This window comes from Carcharodon carcharias, chromosome 22 (assembly GCF_017639515.1).
Source record: "Carcharodon carcharias isolate sCarCar2 chromosome 22, sCarCar2.pri, whole genome shotgun sequence".
In the NCBI taxonomy this organism is placed as follows: domain Eukaryota; kingdom Metazoa; phylum Chordata; class Chondrichthyes; order Lamniformes; family Lamnidae; genus Carcharodon; species Carcharodon carcharias.
This window is the reverse complement of record NC_054488.1, coordinates 44,056,974-44,079,709: the sequence shown is the minus strand read 5'-3', so window position 1 is coordinate 44,079,709 and position 22,736 is coordinate 44,056,974. Positions and strand designations below refer to the sequence as shown.

Sequence of the window (22,736 nt, the reverse complement as noted above, 5' to 3'; positions counted from 1 at the left end):
TCTGACTTCACAGCAGAAGACAAAAAAGCATCCCAAGAATAGCAGAAAATCAGGGGGCAAAAGAGAGGGAGGAACTTAAGCCATTGGCAATCACGAGAGAAAAGGTACTGGGGAAACTAATGGGATGAAAGACTGACAAGTCCACTGGACCTTATAGCCTGCTTCCTAAGGTCCTAAAAGTGGCAGCAGAGATATTGGATGCCTTCATTGTAATCTTCCAAAATTCCCCAGATTCTGAAAAGCTTCCAGAGGACTGGAAAACAGCAAATGTAACACCTCTATTCAAGGAAGGAGAGAGAAGGAAAGCAGGAAACTAACAGCCTGCTGGCCTAACATCTGTCATTGAAAAAATGCTAGAATCAATCATTAAGTAGTAGCAGGACATTTGGAAATTCATAATATAATCAGGCAGAGTCAGCATGGTTTTGTGAAAGGCAAATTATTACTAATTTATTCGAGTTCTTTGAGGAGGTAACAAGCAGGATGGATGAAGGGGAATCAGTGGATGTGGTCTATTTGGATTTCCAAAAGGCATTTGATATGGTGCCACATAAAAGACTACCACACAAGCTAAGAGTTCAGGGTGTTGGGGTGATTTAATTGTCCGAATCGAGGATTGGCCCGTCAACAGGAAACAGAGAGTCAGGATAAATGGGTTGCTTTCAACTTGGCCAACTATAACTATTGGTGTAATACAGGGATCAGTGCTGCGGTCCAACTATTTACAACCTATATTAATGACAGTATTGCAGCCACGTTTTCTGAAGATACAAAACACAAAAATAAGCAAGTTGTGAGGAGGATACAAAGGTCTGGATTTTCACAGAGTTCCTTTCAAAATGGCGATGGGATTCTTGGCTCCATTCCTGGTGCCCCCAATTTTCATCAAGACAAGGGTGAGGGCTGGTGTGGATCTCAAGGCCACACCTTGCACTCCCAACCTACTCAGCTCTATTGTGGGATAGGCACCCTGGTGCACCCCCGCAGCTTTCATGAGTTGGGTCAGCTTTTCACAGCCTGTCAGAGGTGTCATGAATCGTAGTCTGAATGAGGGAGCTTTTGAAAGGCAAGTTCAAATGGTCTTACCCATGCACCCACCCCCCATGCCAACCTATACCCCTCTGCCCACACCCCTGGCCCTGCACACCTCGATGCAAATCTGTGCCCCTCCATCCATACCCATCGTCCCCCATACCTTCCACGCCAGGCTATGCCCCTCTACCCACAAACAGACCCCTCTTACTCCCATGCTAACCTATGTCGCTCCAACCATCCTCATGGCCTCTCATAACCTCCATGCCAACCCGTGGCATTTCCATGACCAGTCACACAGTATTGCTCTGTACAGAACCAGTCAACCCTATACTAACAACGTTACGTGTGAAAAATTTTTTTAAAAAGTCATTCATGACTTTGTTATAAAACTATTTTTACTACAATCCTACAAAAGTGTCAATCAACCAGACCTTTAAAGTATCAATAGCAGAAACCGCAAGCAATTGGCACTTCCACCTTGTGTAAATAAACATTAAGAAATTGAGAAATAGATCTAAGAAAAAGAGTTGTCAATTAAGCAATGTTTTCCTTTGGGTGAAGTTGTTTCAACGGACTACTGCATGTCTGGGGTCTCAGCCAAGAATGCATAGTGAGGGAGGTAGCTGAAGGGGCATAGATTGGTATGGAGGGTATGAGTGGACATGAGGGATGAGTGGATGGGTAACTGTTGGCATGGAGTGGGCTTGTAGAGTGTGTGGCGGGGTGGGGGGTGGTTGTGAAGAGGTGTGAGGGGTGCGGGCTGTTTTCTGTTTTATTCATTGTATCACAACTGACATGGCCTGCCTCTGCAGCTGGCAGCCTGTGACTGCCTCCAAACTCTTTCTGAGGGCGGCGGGCCCAACTCCAGCATGCACCTGTCCCCACCCTGGGATGAAAATCCCGCCTTTGCAGGCTCTTTCTCCTGAGCTAGGCGGGCCGAGTCAGGAAATTTCCCGGCTCCCACTACCTGCCTCTAGAATGAAAATCCAGCTCAAAGAGTCTGCAAAGTGATATGATTTGGTTAAATAAGCCGGCAAAAATTTGGCAGTGGGAGTATAATGTGGGAAAATGAGAGATTGTCCACCTTGGCAGGAAGATTAACAAAGCAGAATATTATTTAAATGGAGAGACGGTAGCATGCTGCAATACAGAGGGATCTGGGCATCCTTGTATATGAATCACAAAAAGTTAGCATGCAGGTCCAGCAAGTGATTAGGGAGGCAAACGGTGTGTTGGCCTTTATTGCAAGGGGGTTGGAATATAAAAGTAGGGAAGTCTTGCTATAAATGTACAGGGCATTAATGAGACCACACCTAGAGTACTCTCTGTAGTTTTGTCTCCTTACTTAAGGAGGGATATACTTAAGGGAAACAGTTCAGAGATGGTTCACTCGGCTGATTTCTGGGATGAAAGGTTGTCTTATGAGGAAAGGTTGAGCTGGCTGTACTCACTTGAGTTAAGAAGAATGAGAGGTGATCTTATTGAAGCATTGTTAGTGGTAATGGGTTTGTTAGGTAGATGCTCAAGGGTGTTTCCTTACGTCGGGGAATCTAAAACTAGGGGCCACAGTTTAAAAGTAAGAGGTCTCCCATTTAAGATGAAGATGAGGAACAACTTTTTCCCTCAGAGGTCATTAGTCTTTGGAATTCTCTTTCCCAATGAGCAATGGAGGCTGGGTCACTGAATATACACTTAGGATGAGTTAGAAAATTTTTCAGCAGCAAAGAAGTCAGGGGTTATTGGGGGGGAGGCAGGAAAATGGAGTTAAGGTCACAATCAGATCAGCCATGATCTTATTGAATTGCAGAGTAGGCTCTAAGGGCCAAATAGCCAACTCCTGCTCCAATTTCTTATGTTCTTAGTTCAGCGGACAGGCAGTCTGCGTCCCTATCACCACTGGGAAACCTCCCCATCAGCCAGTATGCATCAGGGTGCCATCCCAATGTGGTTCCCCACCACCAGGGGGGTCAGGAAAACTCTGCCCCATATTGGTTTGGTTGTGGGGTTTGGGTTCCAGTAAGTTTACTTACTTTGCAGCTGCCACCCTTTTAATAACTCTTTACACATTTCAAAGTCTCCACCGAACCCTTGATTGTATCAATGCCGTTCTCATTTTAGCTGATAGTTAACTGGTTGCTGTGACTATGGGTTGTTTTCTTGTCTCGGTATGCCCACTTCAGACCCTTATTACATGTACTACATCTACAAGTGAAGATGTGACACCTACTTTGGATGATGGTTCCTGGGTACAGGCAGCGTGATTTCTGACTCCAATAAGCACACACTCTGGTAGCTGGTGGCAGGAACTGTGTTGACGGTGGTCTGACATCAAGTACCTGCGGGTATTTTTTTATATTTTATTAAAAAAGGTCGTTAAGTAACATTGATAATACATCATATTCCAGAAGTGCCCTCATGAAACTAAACTTCCAAAATAAATGATCGGAATAAGTCTTTAATACCAAATTGAGGCAGTTATCAACTCCTGCTGGAAAAACTCAAATCCCCGTTTAATTAAAAAGAACGTTTGGCTTTGGTAATGTCCTCACTGGACATTCACACTTTCGCTCCCCCCCCACCTCCATTCAGCAAGTGCTATAAATACAGTTTTTATCGCTGGCCTCCACCCTGTGGTTTAGGCACCGACTCACAGAATGATGCTCACAGAAGAAGGCCATTCAGCCCACTGCGCCTCTGTCAGCTCTTTGAAAGAGTTATCCAATTCGTCACAGCTTCCTGCCCTTTCCTCAGAGCTTTGCAACTTTTTCCCCTTCAAGGATTTATCTACTTTCCTTTTGAAAGCACTTTTCCACACTTTAAGCCAGTGCACCCCAGATCATAACAACTTGCTGCATGAAAGAAATGGTTCCTCATTTCCTCCCTAGTTTCTTTACATGTCTGAGAAAAGACGGGAGGGCAGAAAGTGCGAAGTATTCCAAATTCAAACCAGATTAACATTCCTTTGACATCACTCTCTTACCCTCTGCTCCCCTTCATCTCTCTGCCCCATGCTCTAGGTTACAAGCTAATTGCATCCCAACATAAATTTTCTCTATAGATATCACATACTAAAACTATCAATCTTACGGTGACATAAAATATTCATAATCTCAACATTAATTATCATTCATAAGTAGACTGGACGAGGTTTGAACTGTGGGCAGCGGGAAATGGTTGCAAAAGGAACTCACCGCTTCCTGGAGCAGTTGCTCCAGGGAGTAGATTCTCTGTCGGTTTCCTCTTTCCCCTTCAATCACAACACTGTAGCTGTACAAAGGCAAAGAAAGGCCAGTCACTGACACACTGTGTCAATACGTCCATGCATGGAAATATTTATGAATTCTGTAATTGGATAGGATATTACAGCTGACATGGGGGAGCCCTTTAAAAGGTTTCCTTAGTTGGAGGGATGGAAGGAAACTCCTGGGAGCCAATAAGACTATGGACCTTTAGTGCGAAGAGTGTAATCATGGCAAACACACAATTCCCCCACTGTCAGCTGCACTTGGAAATACAAGTCGCCTGACTTGCCTTGTTCCCGGACAGTGGAAAACCACTTTCTTGTGAACTGCTGTTGGATTCACCAGCCCTGCCTCTGGATAAAGAATAATGCCGGGTAGGAAAGCAAACAAGGGAGAATGGTGCAAGAAGGCCGTCATAAACCAGGATACCAACGTGGCGGCACAATGTGAATGTTAAAATGGGCATTTCTCTTCCGTTAGTGGGCTGCAGAAAATGCAGAGTGCTTACAGTGTGTGTTTTGTGATTACCTGGACTTAGCAGGTCATAAGGTTGATGGCACCAAGATGGCGTCCAAGTAACCAATATGGAGGTTGGGGTGTACATCCTTATGATGCATAGGAAGTGTGCCTCTGGCGCATTACCAATGGCAGAAAGAGGGACGTCCAGTGCCCACACCTGAAACGTGCACCAGGGCCTAGGAATTTGCAATTAGAGGGCCCCATGTCTGTTTGCAGCTCCCTTTGTAAAATCAGATGCAGCCAGCACTCACGGCTACTGAATGGAGGAACAGTGTTCCACGTCACTTTGCCACCCAGTTTTTTATCTATCATCAGTTTTCTCTTCTGCCTATTTTAAAGAGTTAAAGGGCAATCAATCAGGCAACTCCACAGCTATCACCTTGATATATGGAGCTGGAGAGCAGGCATATGGTTAAGAATACTCAATCTAGAACACCCCAACCCACCACAATAAACTAGGTTCATTATACTTATGTCTGTAAACATTACATGCATCACCCTTTTATAGTTGTGTTGGCATCTTTTCCATATTATACACAAGGTGTTACTAGTTTCTCTTCTTCTGAGTTAATCTGCCTTGGTCTGCTTCTGCTGTTCAGTCCACTTGAGTCCCATTTACTAAGTTACAGGGAATTGGGAAGCTGCGTGCAATGCAGTTCAGACCGTCCACACTGGTGGTCTGGCAGCTGCAGCCATTTTTAATTTCAAACATTTTTAAAGTTACTGAGAAGGTGCCCCAAGATGGAGGTGCCCTCTCTCTTCTTTACCTGAAGGAGCAGGCTGCAGCTCCTTCAGTGTCAGAGGGCCTCCGATTGACACCTCAGCTTCAAGAGCCCACCCACTGTCCTTAATTTAATGGTCAGCGCATCCTCTGGTCACTCACTGGCTAATCCTGCAAAAATTGCTGTCAGGTCAATGATCCTAACATGGTGCAGGGTCAGGACCCGGATTTGATCCGGACATTTGGGTCCCGACTCCAAGTGGAAAATCTTGCTCTGTGTCTCGTTGGTCATTCAAGTACAGGTAAGACTCATTCCATAATTCAATTTTGAGGAGAGACTAGGTTTATAAACAGTGTTTCAGGCAAAACCTCCTCTTGCACTTTGTGGTTCTGATTTTTGATAGGGTTGTTCCTCTAATTAGAACAGCTAGTTGGGATGGACCGGATCCATGGGGAGTGCTGCATAGCAAAGCAAAACCATGTACATTTCTTTTAAAAACAAACATGATGGATATCCAGGAATGAGAATCTCAATCACTGTGAATGCAACAAAATTAAAACTGTGTCTTACATATCAGGTGACTGTAGAATTTTGACACATCCTGCGTACAGTAGTTTGTCTTCCTTTGGTATAAGAATGTGAAGTCCTTCTTTGAGATCTTCCTTACTGATGGCACAGGATTGAGGGACTGAGAGGGAACAAAAACAAACAATATTCTGGTTTAGACTGTTTCTCAACAGTTCAATGCTGAATGCCAATTAGGAATTACGGTAGGGTCCTTAATTCACTGGAATGGCTTGGTACAGAATATCCCACCTGGATTAATTTGCTTCAGTCTTGTCCTTACTTTACTCACAGAGGCTGATAAATAATTGCCTTTTTGCAATTCCAAACGCTGGTTTTTTTTATAGAAGTTAATGTTAAAAGCAAACAGGGGAGCCCAAAAACCAAGACAAGGCCAATTTGGTCCATCTTGCCTCTTCAGAGGAGATACTTATAACATTTCAAGCAAACGTTAGCTACTTGCTTTTGTTACGAAGTAAAAGTCTTTTTGTTCACCTTTCAACATTTTTATCTTAACAAACATAACTGTGGGTAAATGTTCAACCCCCACAGTGATTAGAAATCAGCTGTAATAAAGTACAGGTTACTTCACACATGACAAAAATCTGGAATTGTCTTGGAAAAGTTTGCTTGAGTGAGCACATCCTAAGAAAATGAGAGTAGGTATATTAAAAAAAAGTCTCACCATAATTTTTAGTGAAACATTTTATTATTAGAATCTGTACAATTAATGGAAGCTGTAATTTAAGTGGCAGTCTCTGATGTCTTGGCATATGATCAATTTGACCTTTAACTAAAATCACACAAAGTTGCATCATCACAAGAATATTTCTATCTTCCGATATAGAATACTTTGTTTCTTGATGTAGACAAGAATCAGAGTAGGAGCCCCGTAAAATGTTTGGAATTTTCCATTTCAGGAAGTTTCTTTTAATAGCAAGCTGCCTGATTAATCTCTCCAATTGGCATCCGCTTTATATTGAGCTGCGGGCTTGTAACTTGCTTATTTTTAATTTTGTTCGCCCGCTACCCAGCACTTAGCAATTAAAAAAAAGCTCCTACCGCACAATTCCGCTGAGCAGCTCACACTGGCATTCTCGTCTTCCTCAGAAAAGCTGCTGTCTTCATCAAATGCAAAATCATCCTCGGCAGCAAAGCTTTCCAATAGTTTACTGACAGCTCGTCCCTTTGACTGCGTGAAACAAGAACAAAGCTTTTTAGATGCGCATTTGAATTCATCTTTCCCCTCAGTGTGTGTGAGTGTAATACTATGTTAGGCAAACTCATTGCTCCCAATGTCAGAGTGAAGGATATTACATTAAAAGGCTGCCTGCCCTTGTCCTAATTTGTACAAAGTCTTGTTCATCCATCAGCCCCGCGTTTGCTGACTTACGTTGTCTCGCAGACCAGCAACAGCTTGGTTTTAAACTTCTCAACCTTGTTTTCAAATCGTTCAATGCCTGCGCCCCCCCACCCTTCAACCCTGTAACCATCTCCAGCCCTATAATCCTCCGAGATTTCTGCGCTCAAGTCACGGCTTCTTGGGCATCCTTGATTTTAATCGCTCCACCACTGGTGACCGTGCCTTCTGCTGCCTCTAGAGCTCTGAAATTTCCATCCTAAACCTCTCCATTTCCCTATCCTCTTTGAAGACGCTCCTCAAAACCTATTTCTTTTGGTCCCCTGTCCTAAGATTTCCTGAAGCGGTTCGGTTCGAATTTTGTTTCTTGTGAAGCGCCTTGGGACATTTTACTGCGTGGGAAGTCCTACATAAATGCAAGTTGTTGTTGGTATTCTTTATGCCTAATTCATCCAATTATAAAGTGTGCAAATTTATTGTTTTGGATTAGTTTTACGGGCCCTAATGTTTAGATTAAGTGGGAGGGTCGGCCAGCGGGAGGGTCAGCGAGAGAGGCAGTGAGCAGGAGAGAGGTGGTGAGGAGGGTCGGCAAGCAAGAGAGAGTCAGGAGGGTCAGGGAGCAGGAAGGAGGCAGTGAATGGGAGAGGTAGCAGTGAATGGGAGAGGGGCAATGAATGGGAGAGGTGGCAGTGAATGGGAGAGGGGAAGTGAACGGGAGAGGGGCAGTGAATGGGAGAGGTGGCAAGTAGGTCAGAGAAGCAAGCAACAGTTGGGGGAGAGGCGACGAGCAGGAGGGAGGCAGTGAGCGAGAAAGAATTGTCGAGCGGGAGGGTTGACAAGTGGGAGGGTGAGTGGGAGAGAGGCAGCGAGCAGGAGAGGTGGTGAGTGGGTGGGTCGGAGAGGCAAGTGATGAGTGGGAGGGAGGTGGAAAGCAGGAGAGACTCGGCAAGTGAGAGAGGGGCAGTGAGTGGGAGAGAGGTGACGAGACGGAGACCCAGCGAGCGGGAGGGTCGGCGAGCAGGAGAGTCAGTGAGTGGGAGAGGTGGCGAGTGGGAGTGTCAGCGAGAAGGTGGGTCGGCGAGTAGGAGGGTCAGCGAGAAGGTGGGTCGGCGAGTAGGAGGATCAGCAAGAAGGTGGGTCAGTGAGTAGGAGGGTCAGCGAGAAGGTGGGTCGGCGAGTAGGAGGGTCAGCGAGAAGGTGGGTCGGCGAGTAGGAGGGTCAGCGAGAAGGTGGGTCAGCGAGTAGGAGGGTCAGCGAGAAGGTGGGTCGGCGAGTAGGAGGGTCAGCGAGAAGGTGGGTCGGCGAGTAGGAGGGTCAGCGAGAAGGTGGGTCGGCGAGTAGGAGGGTCAGCGAGAAGGTGGGTCGGCGAGTGGGAGGGTCAGCGAGAAGGTGGGTCGGCGAGTTGGGAGGGTCAGCGAGAAGGTGGGTCAGCGAATGGGAGGGTCAGCGAGAAGGTGGGTCGGCGAGTGGGAGGGTCAGCGAGAAGGTGGGTCAGCGAGTGGGAGGGTCAGCGATGTGGGGGGGGGGGGTTGTCTTGGGGAGTGGGGTGGGAGCCAGGGTCAGGCACAGTGTGAGGTCTGAGTGTGGCACTGGCTGGAGGCCACGAGGAATGCAGGTTTGGACTGACTCTGGGAGCCGCTCTTTGGAGTTGGGGAGGGGGGGCCCTTCTCTCCAGCAATCCAGGAGGTGCTCTCCAATGTGCAGGTTCAGCTGGGGCCAACCTGAGGTCTTGTGTGGCTGGGAGAGGAGCTTATTTGAGAGGCCTTAGTCGTGTGGCAAGGTGGGGGGTCTTTTGGGGGATTTAGAGCTGTGGTTAGAGTTTTCTTGAGGAATTCTTGGTGGGTTCAGTGCTGTGGTGAGGGGATTTAGTGGCAGGGATTTGATGCTATGGTGAGGGGCTGTTTGGGGGGCAATTGGTGCTGTGTAGGGGCCTTTTTAGAGGGTTTCAGCACGAGGACTTACAAGGTGGTTTGGTATTGTGTGAATTTTACTGAGGGGGTTAAATTGCTGAGGTGCTGGTCTAGTGAGGAGGTTTAATTTAACAGAGGTGGGCGCTCTATCGAATGGGATTAGTGGCTAGGCTGGGTTCCGAAGGTAAGCACCAGAGATGGGGGGGGTGTGCTGCCTGCTGTAAGTGGCCTCATGAAAAGGCACACATGAAGGACAAGATTTTATCTACGTCTGTGGCGATGTGGGCCCTGCCAGTCGATGTCTTTCAACATTAACAACAACAAGAGTTAATGACTGAGGGAATAAACCTGACACAAAATCTGGAGTGAAGTCTCATTAAGTGGTTGGCATTTCCTTCAAGTTAACATCTTCCAGCAACTCCTGTAATCAACAGGTCCCAGGCTAAAGGCCTTTGTCTTTCCTCTGGATACAAGGTCGAGGGGTGGGTATAGATGCTTGGCAAGTCTGCACCTCCTAAAACCATGCCTAGGCCACACGGCAAAGAACGAAAGGTAACCTTCCAGCTTGGAAGCTGCAATGTGAGGACTTTGAGCACCGGCACAAACAACCACCCACATGAAGCAAGTGTATGCAAGATGGCCATGAATGACAGTGAGCTACACAAGCCTGGGGTCGACATTGCTGCTCTACAAGAAACCAAATTAACCGACACAGACTCTAATTGTGATGGTAAATACACCTTCTACTAACATGGAAAGACCACTGTGAGCATGACATAGGCTTTGCAGTGAGCAAATGGCTGCAGTTAATTGAGTCGCCCGTAGCAACCTCGGAGCATGTCATCTCCTTGTGGTTATTATCTTATGGAGGCACAGTCAACATCATATGTGCCTATGCACCAATCTGTATGCCAGCATCTCAGACAAGGAACATTCCAAATGATGAGACACAATTCATCCTGGGTGACTTCAATTTACGTGATAGGGCGGAGATTGATTCATGGCCGACGTGCCTCGATCATCATGGAGTGGGCAAGATCCATGATAACGGACAATGCCTTCCTGAGCTTTGTGCCCTGAATGAGCTCTGCACCACCAACACCATCTTACAGGGCAGACATCACCACTCGGTATCATGGTATCATGCATGGTCTGGACATTGGCACCAACCGGACCTGGTCATCATGAGAAGGTGCCATCTGTTCATTGTTTTCCACCCCTGCACCTACCACAGTGCAGAGTATGACACCAAACACTCACTTGTCAGCAGCAGAGTGAGGGTGTAACCCCAAAAGTTTCACAGCTCCAAACATGACAGCCTGCCACATAACAACATCCCTTGCACAAGTGGTGATGCCAAATACCAGCACATCACACTGTCTCTAGAACGAGTGCTACCCACCAAAGGTTGGCCAGGAAGTGCTCATGCTGATATCGATGAAGTTTGGAAGTTACTGAGCTCTATCATCTGTGAAGCAGCGGAAGCATCATTTGGTAAAGATGGAACTGGCAACAAGGACTGGTTTGAGATCTGCTCAGCCGAGATGACATTTGTCACTGATGCAAAAAACATGACAAACCCGACACTGAAACTTCATGACCTGAAAGTAGCCAAGAAAGGCTTGCGAAAGATAGGGAGATACTGTGCAAATAAAATCTGGATTAATTTATATCAAGAAATTCAAACTGCCTTTGACAATGGAAATCTACGTGTTACGTGTGAAGGGATCAAGAGGGCACTTGGTCCTATCAACAACAAAGTTGCCCCCCTGAAGTGAGCAGATCGTGTGAAGCACTCGCTGACTAAAATAAACAGATGTCCCTCTGGGCTGAACACTACTGTGATCTGTGCTCTGTGAGACGGACGTCTCCCTGTCTGTGCTTGATGCTGTCCTGCAGCTTCCTGTCATGGACTAGTTAGATGAAGAACCCTCATCACTAGAGCTCGAGAAGGCCATAGATCGCTTAGCAACAGAAAGACACTTGGCAAGGGTGGAATCCCAGGCGAACTGCTCAAGAATGGAAAATTCCATCTATTGACACACGTTTATAACCTTCTCCTTCTCTGCTGGAAAGTAGGGTCCATTCCACAGGAGATGAATGATGCAAAAAGACATCATGCTGTACAAAAACAAAGGTAACAGAGGAGACTATAATAAATACAGGGGCGCCTCACTCCTTACTGTCATGGGGAGGGCCTTTGTTAGGGTCATATTTAGAAAACTCCACCTACTTATGGACCAAGTATACCCGGAAGCACAGTGCGATTTCTGTGCCGGTAGATCTACTGTGGACATGATCTTCTCCATACGCCAGCTACAGATGAAGTGTGGGGAACAGGGTATTCCCTTTACCTTACTTTTGTAGATCTCACTAAGGCATTTGACAGGGTCAGCATAGGATTCTACATGATTTTGGGGAAAATTGGCTGTCCAACACAGCTCCTCAATCTCATCTGCTCCTTCCATGCCAACGTGCACTGCACTGTAAAGTCTGAAGGCTCCACCTCTATCAGGTTTGGAGTGAAACAGGGCTGTGTCCTAGCCCCCATTCTGTTTGGCATCTTCTTCTCCATGCTCCTGACCTTTGCCTTCCCTGCAGGTATGGAAGGAGTTTACTTGCACACTAGGTCAGACAGCAAGCTCTACAATCTATCAAAACTGAAAGGGAAGACAAAAACATATCACATCCTGAGCAGAGAACTCCTCCATGCTAATGATGCTGCAGTGGTCACTCATGCAGAAACTCAGCTGCAAAGACTGATGGACTGTCTGTCCCTCTAACTCTTGCCTGTACCTTGTTCTCCTTGACTATAAGCATAAATAAAACCATGGTCATGGGATAAGGTGTTGTATTTCGATCCCTGATCACACTAAACAATGCCCCTCCGGAAAAGTTTAGCAAATTCTGCTACCTCAGGTCCACAGGGACAGATAATCTGACTCTTGATGCAGAACTTGATACCCACATAGAAAAAGAAGCTACCATCTTTGGTCAACTCGTGGAATAACATCGAGCTGACCCTTAGGGCCAAGCTCATGGTTTACAAAGACTCCGTTCTCAGCGCCTTGTTGTATGAAAGTGAAGCATGGATGACTTAGAGCTATCAGTGTCTGCTGTGTATTAAGGGTATATCCTGGCATGAATCTGGCAGTCTTCCCAAAGACAGAGCTCCCATGTTTGTCAGCACTCATCAGAGGTGGCTTCATTAGCTCGGGCATGTCCGCAGCATGGAAGACGGTCACATACCGGAGGACTTTCTGGATGGTGAGGCAGCCAGAGCCAGGCAGCCAGTAGGAGGCTTCAAGGATGCTTGCAAGTGTGACATGAAAGCCCCATTATCACACCAGGGAATCATTAGCTGAAGAGAAAATGGTGACATCACCTGTGGGCTGGCATACACCACCACGATGACCAGTGGGTACACAGGCTTGGTAGCAGATGCCAATGTTCAAAAGAACCCACACTGAAAGTTGGTAGCTTCATGTACAGTACTTGTGGCAGAGCCTGCCTCCCAAGGATTGGCCTCTTCAGCCATCAGCAAAGGTGTGCCAGATGAAGACCCCCTGTCTGAAATAGATTGCTGGGTGCCCATCATCTTTCATAGATCGAAGGATGCTGATCACGAATACTTAAGTGTCTGTAAAACTAAAGATCTGACCTTACTTTCAGCAGTTGTAACAATGGTTTCTCTTAACTGTCACAGAACAAGGTCTTATTCCCCATTATAACTTTCAGACAAATATTTGTATAGTCTCTTTAATGCTGCAGATCATATGTACAGCCCTCATCTCTTTACCATACATCATTCTACCAGGGAAAACTCTACCATTCGATTTTTAAAATGCATTCGTTCATAGGATGTGGGCATCGCTGGCTAGGCTAGTATTTATTGTCCATCCCTAATTGCTCTTGTGAAGACTATCACACATACAACAACCAAACCACCAAGGACTGGATTCTCTCCCCAGGGAACACATATGTAGATAACGCATATTAGATTGGAGGGTTTGAATGCTCCTTATTAGATGATCTGAATGAACTGGATACTGTTGGCTAGACTGTAAAGTGATTGAGGAGCTGGATAAATAATTCCAAAATCACAAAAACAATTGACTATTTTTGTTCTGTTATCTTCAAGCAAATTATGGGAAATGACTGCTGAGATAAGTAGAGGTACGGCACAATATGCGCTAAGGGACACAAGAGAATCAGGCAAGTCAAGCACAGAATGATGCAGTTATTTGCAAACATTAATCCCATTCTACACATTTCAGATTCTGTATATAATTTAATCCTGAGCCATACTCATTATCAGTTATTTCATGAAAGATTAATACACCTTCAGGAGTGGGATGACAGTAGTAAAACTATCCTGGCATCTAACATTCTCAAACACATTCTCTTTAAACGCATGTCTTTAAAACTACACAGGTGAACACGCATTTAATTTTTTTTTAAAACGTAATTTAATAAGTTACCAATTTGTTGGTGTTTTTCTCAGAGGTTATATCATCCTTTAGTAGTTATTCTGCATTTCAATTCAGCTCAGCTTGACCAGACATTTTGTTCAATCATTTGACTAAGAACCACTATTCTCGGTTTTTATTTGGTGATCATTCATGTTTCCCCCTGCATTTTATCAAATCATTTTTAAATAGTTTATTCATATAAATGGTAGCTGAAAAATGAAGCAATTCCTGAATCCTCTGGGTATTCAGAGCCACTGATTCATTTACGGAGGTGGTTTGCTATTGTATAAAGGTACTTCTTGTTTTGTCTTCTCACCTCTTTCACTGGCAGTTTGCTCTTTAGTTTGTTCAGCCTATTCCGATTATAGTCAGTTGGATTGGCTCCTTTTTGTAAAAGGCACAGTCCACTTGATTTCTGACGCAGAAAAACAAAAGTGTAAATGGCAGTGCACGAAGCTTGGGTTCAATTCCAAAATAAAAGCAAATCCCATGTGGAAGTTCCATTTAAAGAAGATTCATTCCAGAGAATGCAGTCAACCTTTGAGACACAATTAACATCAGTGAAAAAAAAAACCTTTCCTGTCCAGGCATGAGTTACACAGGAGAATGTAGGGCAATATGAGGGCGATGCTCATCTGATCCCTGCCCTTTCACTAAAAGGTAACAAGGTGGTAATGCAGAGACACAACAGACCTGCTCATCTAAGGAGCTAGCTGACGGAAGTTGTCCTCTTAAGGCATTTCTCAAAGCGAATGCTGCTTTCTTCAGCTTTATGAATTGAATAAATGGGCATTGTGGCTATAAATGTAAAATAGAAAATTGCAGTCCAAAGCACACTATCTGACATTCAGTCCCACCATTACAGTCAACTGTTCCACAGCCATGCTCTTTTTCAAACCATGCGAATATTGAATATTTGCAAATTTCTAATTGCAGGTACATGATCAATTATATTATATCTGTAAAGCCAATTGTCCACTAATTCAAATAAAGAGTTACAGAATGGATAGAAACATTCTTGATATTGTGCTTGGGAGGAAAATGGCAACTTTGGACCTATGGTCCCAAAGCTCTCCGAACACTGGGGCTGTTCTTGTGTCATATCTGGGTCTGTTGTCAACTAATTGATAGAGATCGATTGCCATGATTACTCAACAACGCAATTATTGTCACAGCATGCAACTACCAGGATGGTGGAAAGTTAACAAGATGAATCTTGGTCTTTTCTCATCTAGAAACCCTTATGTTCTTACTCTTTCTGTTACTAGTAGGATGATTTTTCGGATGGCAGGATTTCCTGCCTTGCTACCTGTAAAGTTGACAGGGAACGCATCCCCACTGATATCGGCTGTTTAATACTGATTGGCCAGAAGCTCAGTATCCCAGTAGCGTCAGGCAGGGACAACAGGCACCCCAAAGAAGAAGAACTGATGGAGGCCAGGCTTCAGGTTTGTAGTAGTAGGGCCTGGTACGTCCAGGGTTAATGTGGGACTGAGCACAGTGATGCAAGAAAGCACATGACCCAGAGTCAGGGTCAGTTTAGAGATGTGTAAAGACCTAGAGTGGAGTCAGCTCCATACCTGTACCCTCCACTGTACACATGTATATAATTATGAGTTGTTGATAAAGACTTGCTGTTAATTTGCTCAAGATATTAAGCCTACTTCTCGGTATCTGAAGCAGGATTCTTCAAGGTAGGTCTGGGGTATCAGCAGCATCTGGCTGGCAGACGCCAGTGAGGGGGGTGAAGGGGCTGTGCAGCCACGTTTAAGAGGCTGGAGGGGGAGGGTTAAAGGGGGTGTATGGCCTGGTGGGGGATCCCCAAAGAAGGCACCAGTCCCCCTGCTGCCCAACACCAGCTCGTCCAGTAAAAGCTGCCGGGATACTGACCTGGCGTGGGCCACCTCTGGGGAGGATGAGGCAATTAAGGCAGCCATTAATTGGCCCCTCAAGGGACTCAATAGGCCCAAGGGTGGGCAGGCAGCCCGACGTCTCCACCGCCTCCTGTAAAATGGAAGACAGGGTCGGGGGCGGGCGGGCAGGTGCCAGTGGGGGACCGTAAAATTCTGCTCTATACTTTCAGAGTAAGATGAACTGTAACCTTGTTCTGTTTCCGCACTGGCATTCGAATTTTCTCTCAGTGCTCAAATAGCTGGCGTTATTCGACTAGCAATAGTTCATTATTCCTCATGACTCCACCGTTACCTCTGCCATCACTGAAAGCAGGATTGTGAGGTAATGGGATTAGGAGGTTTGCCACATTGCAAGTTGTGTGTCCACTGAAGCACACGATAGATTCAGCTTCTCTGATGATGGTCTGATCTGCCTTGAAAGCCAAGCTGATAAGTCTTTAAGCTACTCATATTTCTGACGGATTGCTGGGACTTAATTTCTTGACCACAGTGATGTAAGGTGAGGGCCCTGCACCAGCGCAACAACTCGTCCATGAAATTTCTAATTATAGCAAAATGAAGAGCAAATGTTACAAAGCTCATGACAGGCCTTTGAAGAACCTCCTAGAGTAAAACTCCAGTCAATGGTCATTAACCCTTGGAGGATTCCAGCCAGGCTGGTTTTCTGTCACCTCAAATCTGCACTCATTATTTTGCCCACCTTCAGTGATTTAAAGCTGCTGGATTATATAAAAAAAAATGCATTTTTAAAAAAATGTACACAACTTTAAAATATTTACCACTCGTCAAAAATTTGCCCATTGAAAAACTCAGCTCAAGGACAATATGGGAAATTCTAGTTTGTAATTATACCAGGAAACTATTGAGGTGCTTCACCTCTTCATTTTTGCAGTTATAAATATACTCAAAAGTAGCCAGATTTTCTGTTTATCTGGCAGGAAGGAGATCTGATCTCACTTCTACATATTCACTCTCCTTCTGTCCCCTGCTACACAGATGGCCGGCCCAATTTGGGCTGCTAATTATTCAAAGGCGGTTTTTAAAACTTATTTATTTAAAACGAAAATGTTGCTGGTGAGCATGGAGCAAAGTCTACCACAAATATGCCGTCACATGATTCAGCTCAGCATGGAGCAGCGAGACTTTTAAACAAATAAATATTTTAAGAAATTGCTGTCAAGTAAATTGCAGCCAAAAACGGATAAGTCGACAATCAGACAAAACAGAAACAGACAGACATGGAGGCCTTCCTTGCTGTAGATTGGTGCAAAGAACATGGTAATTAGCAAGTCCAACAGCAACAACAACTTGGAATTATATAGTGTTTCTAATGTAGAAAACGGGTCTCGAAGCATTTCGCATGGGATGTGAGGGAAAATGAGTGCTGAACTCAAAATGGAGGTATAGGGAAGAGGGACCAAAAGCTTGTTGTCAACGAGGTGGGTTTTAAGGAGGCTTTTGAAGGAGGAGTGGGAGGTGGAGAGGCAGAGTGATGCACAGAGGAAATTCCAGGCAGGTGGGCACCAAAGATAAGCAAAGTGCAAGAAATGCATTTGGCTAGTGCTGGAGAAACAGGGCTACGTACTGAGCTTGGTGTTTCGGATTGGAGGGATTTGTGGAAATAGGGAGCTGTAGCAAGGGGTGAGCAGTCAATTTAAAGACATTTAAATTTGAAAATCATGTAATGTACATCAAAACCATGGGGCTAATTTCAACTCCTGGTCTGTTTGGTAGGAACAATGTGGTTAGGGGCTTGGATAGCGAAGGGGTGGGGGGAAGGGGGTGTGTTGGGGTGTCAAGGGTTCAAGTTGTGCGTTCACAATTTTGACCTGTTTAAATTCAAAGATTCAAATAGAGGATAGTGGCCACAGCTGGCTCAGGTAAGTGATTTCATCTTCAATTTTAAAGTTTCCTGATATCCTTGGAGGAGCAGGAATGTTCCTCCATGCCCCAATAGTGTACCTTGGGCCTACCCTCTCCAGAAACTCCTCCATCCCCGGGATGTAGACTTACCCATCCCTTCCCCCCCACTGACCATTGTGTAACGTGCTGTGGATCATTTCCATGATCTTTTGAAATGGCAGACTAGGCTCGAGGGGCTGAATGGCCTACTCCTGCTCCTTGCTCGTATGTTCATATGGTCCCAGGTTGAGTCTTGGTCTGCCACACTCCACCATCCTCCCAACCCACTCCACCACCACCACCCCCCACCCCACTCCCCGCCAACCACCACCATTCTCGACCTCCATCCGCCTGCCAAAAATCATTGCTGCTGGCTTCAGGCAGGTGACAGGAGTTGTGGATTGTAAACGAGGCCCAGGATTTAAGTGGGGTGGTTGGGAGGAGGGGAGCACTACCTGTTCCAGCCCCCGCACCACCGATTTCTGACACAGTCTGAAATCAGCCTTTATTAATCTGCAGAACGCAGACATGCAAAGAATTGGTGAAACATCTTAAGATGCCACCGCCATTTCACTTTTTCTTGTTGAATTACGGGCAGTTTAGCTTTAAGATTCTGGCAATCCGATCAGCGCAGCAGACTGCTGGAGTAAGACACTGTATCACACAGTAGCAGGCTTTGGGCTCATGCCAGAGACTCTCTGCACTGCTAGCCTCCAGTCATGGCTGAGCTATCACTGCGAAACACAGAATCGAGGAGTGCTGCTCGAACAGTGGGAGTCAGGAAAATTCAGAGGGAAATCTGTCCTGCTATTGTCATATGTGATATAGGGAGATTTAAAGTTGGAGAGGGCGGGGGAGGGGAGAGAATACGCGGCTAAGGTGAAAAAAATAAACAATTCTAAATGAAATCTTTATTGGCACGTTGTCGGATTTGGTTATCCTCAATGGGTGAGCGGTGCTGGTCAGTGATTGAGGTGTGCTTGTGGTGACATAGTACTGGGATCAAATCCTCAAAGAAATCCATCCCACTGTGCAAAATGGTTTCCTGTCATCTGATATAAGGACACAATGACAGCAGCTGGAGGCACGACTGTGGCTGATATGCTGCAGTCTTTCGGCTGAACGTGGGTAACCAAGTGGCAGGGATGCTGAAACTGGGGCTTTGAAAACAAATTTAAAAAACGCATTTTTCACGGGGGGAAGAGCGAAACCTGGCAGAGGTACTGGACATGGCTGAAGGAGCCACGAAATAAAACCGAAAACTACTGAAATCTTTTGAGGTTAAACAACTTATCAGTAAAACGCCCGGAGTTAAAAGGCGCTTGCTAATACACAACAGTCCAGGGCAATGATGTAAAACAATTAGTTCCGGTTGGAAGGTGCGTTGCCTTTTCTAAAACCTACCTTGAAAGTTGCTTGCAGTACTTTGCTTTTTCTGGTGATGTTTTTACACCTGTTGGCAGAGCCTTTCTTGGCCTGCCTTCTGGATGCCAGTTTTGTGGGTACGGAAGGATCACTGGGAATTAATCTCTCATTGTGCAGCAGGGGCCGTAGGTCAGATTCAAAACGGTGCCAAATTGTCACCTCTGTTCCCCCCTTAGCGTTCTTCAGCTTTTTATTCTTTTCTCCTGCCCTCAGCGCTTTTTTCTTAATGGCCGGCAGCTTCTCAGTCTTTTTCACTGCATTGCTAGATTCCAGGCCATGCTTGACAGGGCGCTTTTTAATCTTCACATCTCCATCTGCACTGGAAAATCCGAGAGTTCCTGGAATCACAAGGAGAGGAATTTACAATTCACACACGCGCTGGCCAATCCAAGAGGAAAAGCAGGAACTCACCCATTCCCCACCCCCCACCCCCAACCAAACCCCCCCCCCACACACACACACACACCCCCCCCCCCCCCCCCCCCCCCCCCCACTTAGCCAAATCCAGCCCATTCATCAAGCACACGGAATGCCTCCGGTGGCCTTTAATCCATCTCGGCACTCGGGAGCAGAAATGTGAGGAGAATCAGCAATTGCCTGTGAAGGCTGCACAGTACAGTAGAAGCTGAAGATTTGACGCAGTTAGATCATTGTAGATATTTAGCTCGACTCAGTGAGCTTCCCTGAGGCGATTTGAGGGATGGGGTGGGGGCGGTGGTGGGGGGGGGGGGGGATGGGTTGTTTTCATACAGTGGCATCTGTCAACAGTGACCATTCATGGCTACTGCAGAATTAGTCCTTATTTGTAGGTGGTCCCTCTGCACAGCTGTGAAGTAAAATGAGATTTGAATAAACTAAATCCCTCTACCATTGTTTATCATCAGCAGCTCTGAGTTCTTTGCAATAACCATTTGGAAGCTGTCCTAGGCCACGTGCCGATCATGCAAGTTTCCTATGGACATGTTTTTTTTCCTAATAATAAAATCAGAACTGGGAATGGAAGTATGCAGTTGTGGTTACATGTGGCAGGTGGTCCCTATTAACAGATTTTATTGCAAAGTACATTTATGAGGCTTTTGTTTGGAACTTTTATGGCTGTTTTTTGACAGTTGGCTCTCATTCTTGGGCAGACGTCATACTTATTTGAATGGGCTACAAAAATTAAATTTAAAGAGGGAAACTCGCCATCAGCCAAGCTTCTTATGTGCACTCCATTCAGTTTGTGATTGTGCTGTGTTGGAGGCAACTTTTTTTAATATATGTATATTAATTCTTGGGATGTGAGCATTGCTGGCAAGGGCAGCATTTATTGTCCGTCCCTAACTGCCCTTGAAAAGGCGATGGTGAGCTGCCTTCATGAACTGCTGCAGTCCATCTGGTCCAGGTAGACCCAAGGTGCTGTTAGAGAGAGATTTCCAGGATTTTGATCCAGCAATGCTGAAGGAATGGTGATATATTTCCAAGTCAGGATGGTGAGTAACTTGGAGGGGGTCTTGCAGGTACTGCTGTTCCCATGTGTCTCCTGCCCTTATTCTTCTAGCTGGTGGTGGGTTCGGCAGATTCTGTTGAAGGAGGCTTGGTGAGTTGCTGCAGTACATCTTGTACATGATACACACTGCTGCCACTGTGTACCAGTGGTGGAAGGAGTGAATGTTTAAGGTGGTGGATAGGTGCCATCAACTGGGCTGTTTTGTCTTGGATGGTATTGAGCTCTTGAGTGTTGTTGGAGCCACATTCATTGGGCAAGTGGAGAGTACTCCATTGCACTCCTGACCTGTGCCGTATAGCTGGTGGACAGGCTTTAGGAAGTCAGGAGTTGAGTTACTCTCTGCAGGATTCCCAGCTCTGACCTGCTCTTCTAAGCATTACCTGCTACTTACCCAGAAGGCCTTGCCTTTCCTTTTTCTTCTTTGCTTTCTGGTTGGCTTCCAGCTTCACGACAGAGGAAGGTGATGGGCCAATGTCGGTTGCAGCGAGTGTTGTCGAGTATTCTGTGCGCAACCCCAGGTTGGAGTCTTTGATTGGCAGTTCAGTGATGACATCACTGCCATCAGCACTATTATAGTTGTTGTCATGCTCACTCATATCTGGGCCAGAGAAAGATGGGGGAAAAAAATTAGCACACACGTTTGTGCAGGTGTCCATTCGATTATTCCTTAATACTTTAATTATGTGGACAAAATACAGTGTTGAAGGTAGCAGAATTTGTTTTGACAATTGGTCAATGTGAAGACAAACTACTGGGCGCAAGTTCACCAGCCTGCATGGTACTCCAGCCAGTTTGGTCACATCTCAAACTGTCAATAGGATGTACAATTCAAGATGTCAATTGTTTCTAAAATGGATTATCTAACTTTGAAATAGTTCTCTTACTGACTAATACAGACCTCACTTTAACAGAGATTCTGAATCTCTGAATGAGTGGTAAGTTTGTTGTCTCTTGCCTTGGAGGTGCTATTCAAAAAGGACTCTACATTTTTCACTTGTGATGCAAGGGAAACAGTCCAGTTATAGTGGGTTTCAGTTGATGAGAAGCCTGGCCAAAAAACTGTAATCAGTCACTCAGCTTTCAAGTCTCTGCCACTGTTGCTAATTACCCCAGAAATTAAGAGGCATGTGATTGAGGATAGGTGAACTTGTCCACTAATAGTTTCCCTCTCTGTACTGAGGCATCTCACCTTTTCTCAGTAATCCCTTGTTACAGTCAAGCTATTATCCTGCAATTCACCTTATGAAGAATTGTGGATTTAAGTAGACCCAATGATGTAATTCTGCCAAGTATTGATAAATCAGTGTTGCGCACAGAGATACTGTGCACGGGGCCAACATTAATCCATCTATGTCACATTAGTACTGTTCCGGAAAGGGTGGCCGGGATTTTCCAGCCCTGCCGCAGCAAATGCAGCGAGCCAGCCAGAAGTCCATTGACTTCAGAGGCACCTCTTTATTTCAAAAGCAGATATTTTGAATTGGAGCATAGGCTTGAAAATTTGGGCCCTGTTTCTATTCGACTAGGCAAGATTACAGGGTGATTGGATAGAAGTGTGTAAATTTATGAACGGATGGGGTAGAGTAGATGGAAACCAGAGAACGAGCAGACAGGGATATTGAAGTTAGATATGAAATTTAGGACAGAAAGCAGAAACAACTTTTTATTCAGAGGGATTTGAATCTGTGCAACGCACTAGCAGAATTAGTGAGCGAAGCAGAAACCATATCAAATTGGATGGATGAACAAAAGGAGGATAAGGAATTAGGTAAACAAGCTGGGCACACAGGATTACTTCTTGTGGATAGGCACTAATACAGATTGGTTGGGCCACATGGCCTGCTTCCATGTTATAATTCCTCAGTGGTTTTATGAGGCATAGTACCCGTAAGCAGCATACCAGCATCTGAAGAGAAACCATCACTCTCTGTGGACATCCATTCCTTTTCATTCACCGTTGGCTGAGCTTCCTGCTTCTGTTTCTTATTGCTGGCTTTCTGTACTTTGACTCCAACAGCCCTCCTTTTTTGTTGAATACCGGGTTTCTTTTTAATGACAGAGTTAGCCTTCTGAGCCGCTTTGTTTTTTGAAAAAGTAGCTTTACTACTCGATAAACCATCTTCTTCTCCCGATTCCATTTTCAAGGCTGTAATTGAAAATAAAGTTGGCGTCTTCAATTATTA

General features: G+C 45.4%; 1 protein-coding gene across 3 annotated transcripts in view; it reads right to left on the bottom strand.

Annotated features, from left to right (window-relative positions):
* Positions 1-22,736, bottom strand: part of bahcc1b (BAH domain and coiled-coil containing 1b) — a 277,536-nt gene that overhangs the window by 40,426 nt on the left and 214,374 nt on the right. For all 3 annotated transcript variants that reach the window (XM_041216621.1, XM_041216623.1, XM_041216622.1), the window contains exons 17-24: positions 22,454-22,699; positions 20,945-21,151; positions 19,044-19,402; positions 14,141-14,239; positions 7,145-7,274; positions 6,089-6,206; positions 4,227-4,302; positions 3,263-3,371 (exon numbers count right to left, since the gene is read on the bottom strand). In XM_041216621.1, coding sequence (XP_041072555.1) covers positions 3,263-3,371; positions 4,227-4,302; positions 6,089-6,206; positions 7,145-7,274; positions 14,141-14,239; positions 19,044-19,402; positions 20,945-21,151; positions 22,454-22,699 — 1,344 coding nt within the window. The remainder of the gene's footprint in view (positions 1-3,262; positions 3,372-4,226; positions 4,303-6,088; positions 6,207-7,144; positions 7,275-14,140; positions 14,240-19,043; positions 19,403-20,944; positions 21,152-22,453; positions 22,700-22,736) is intronic.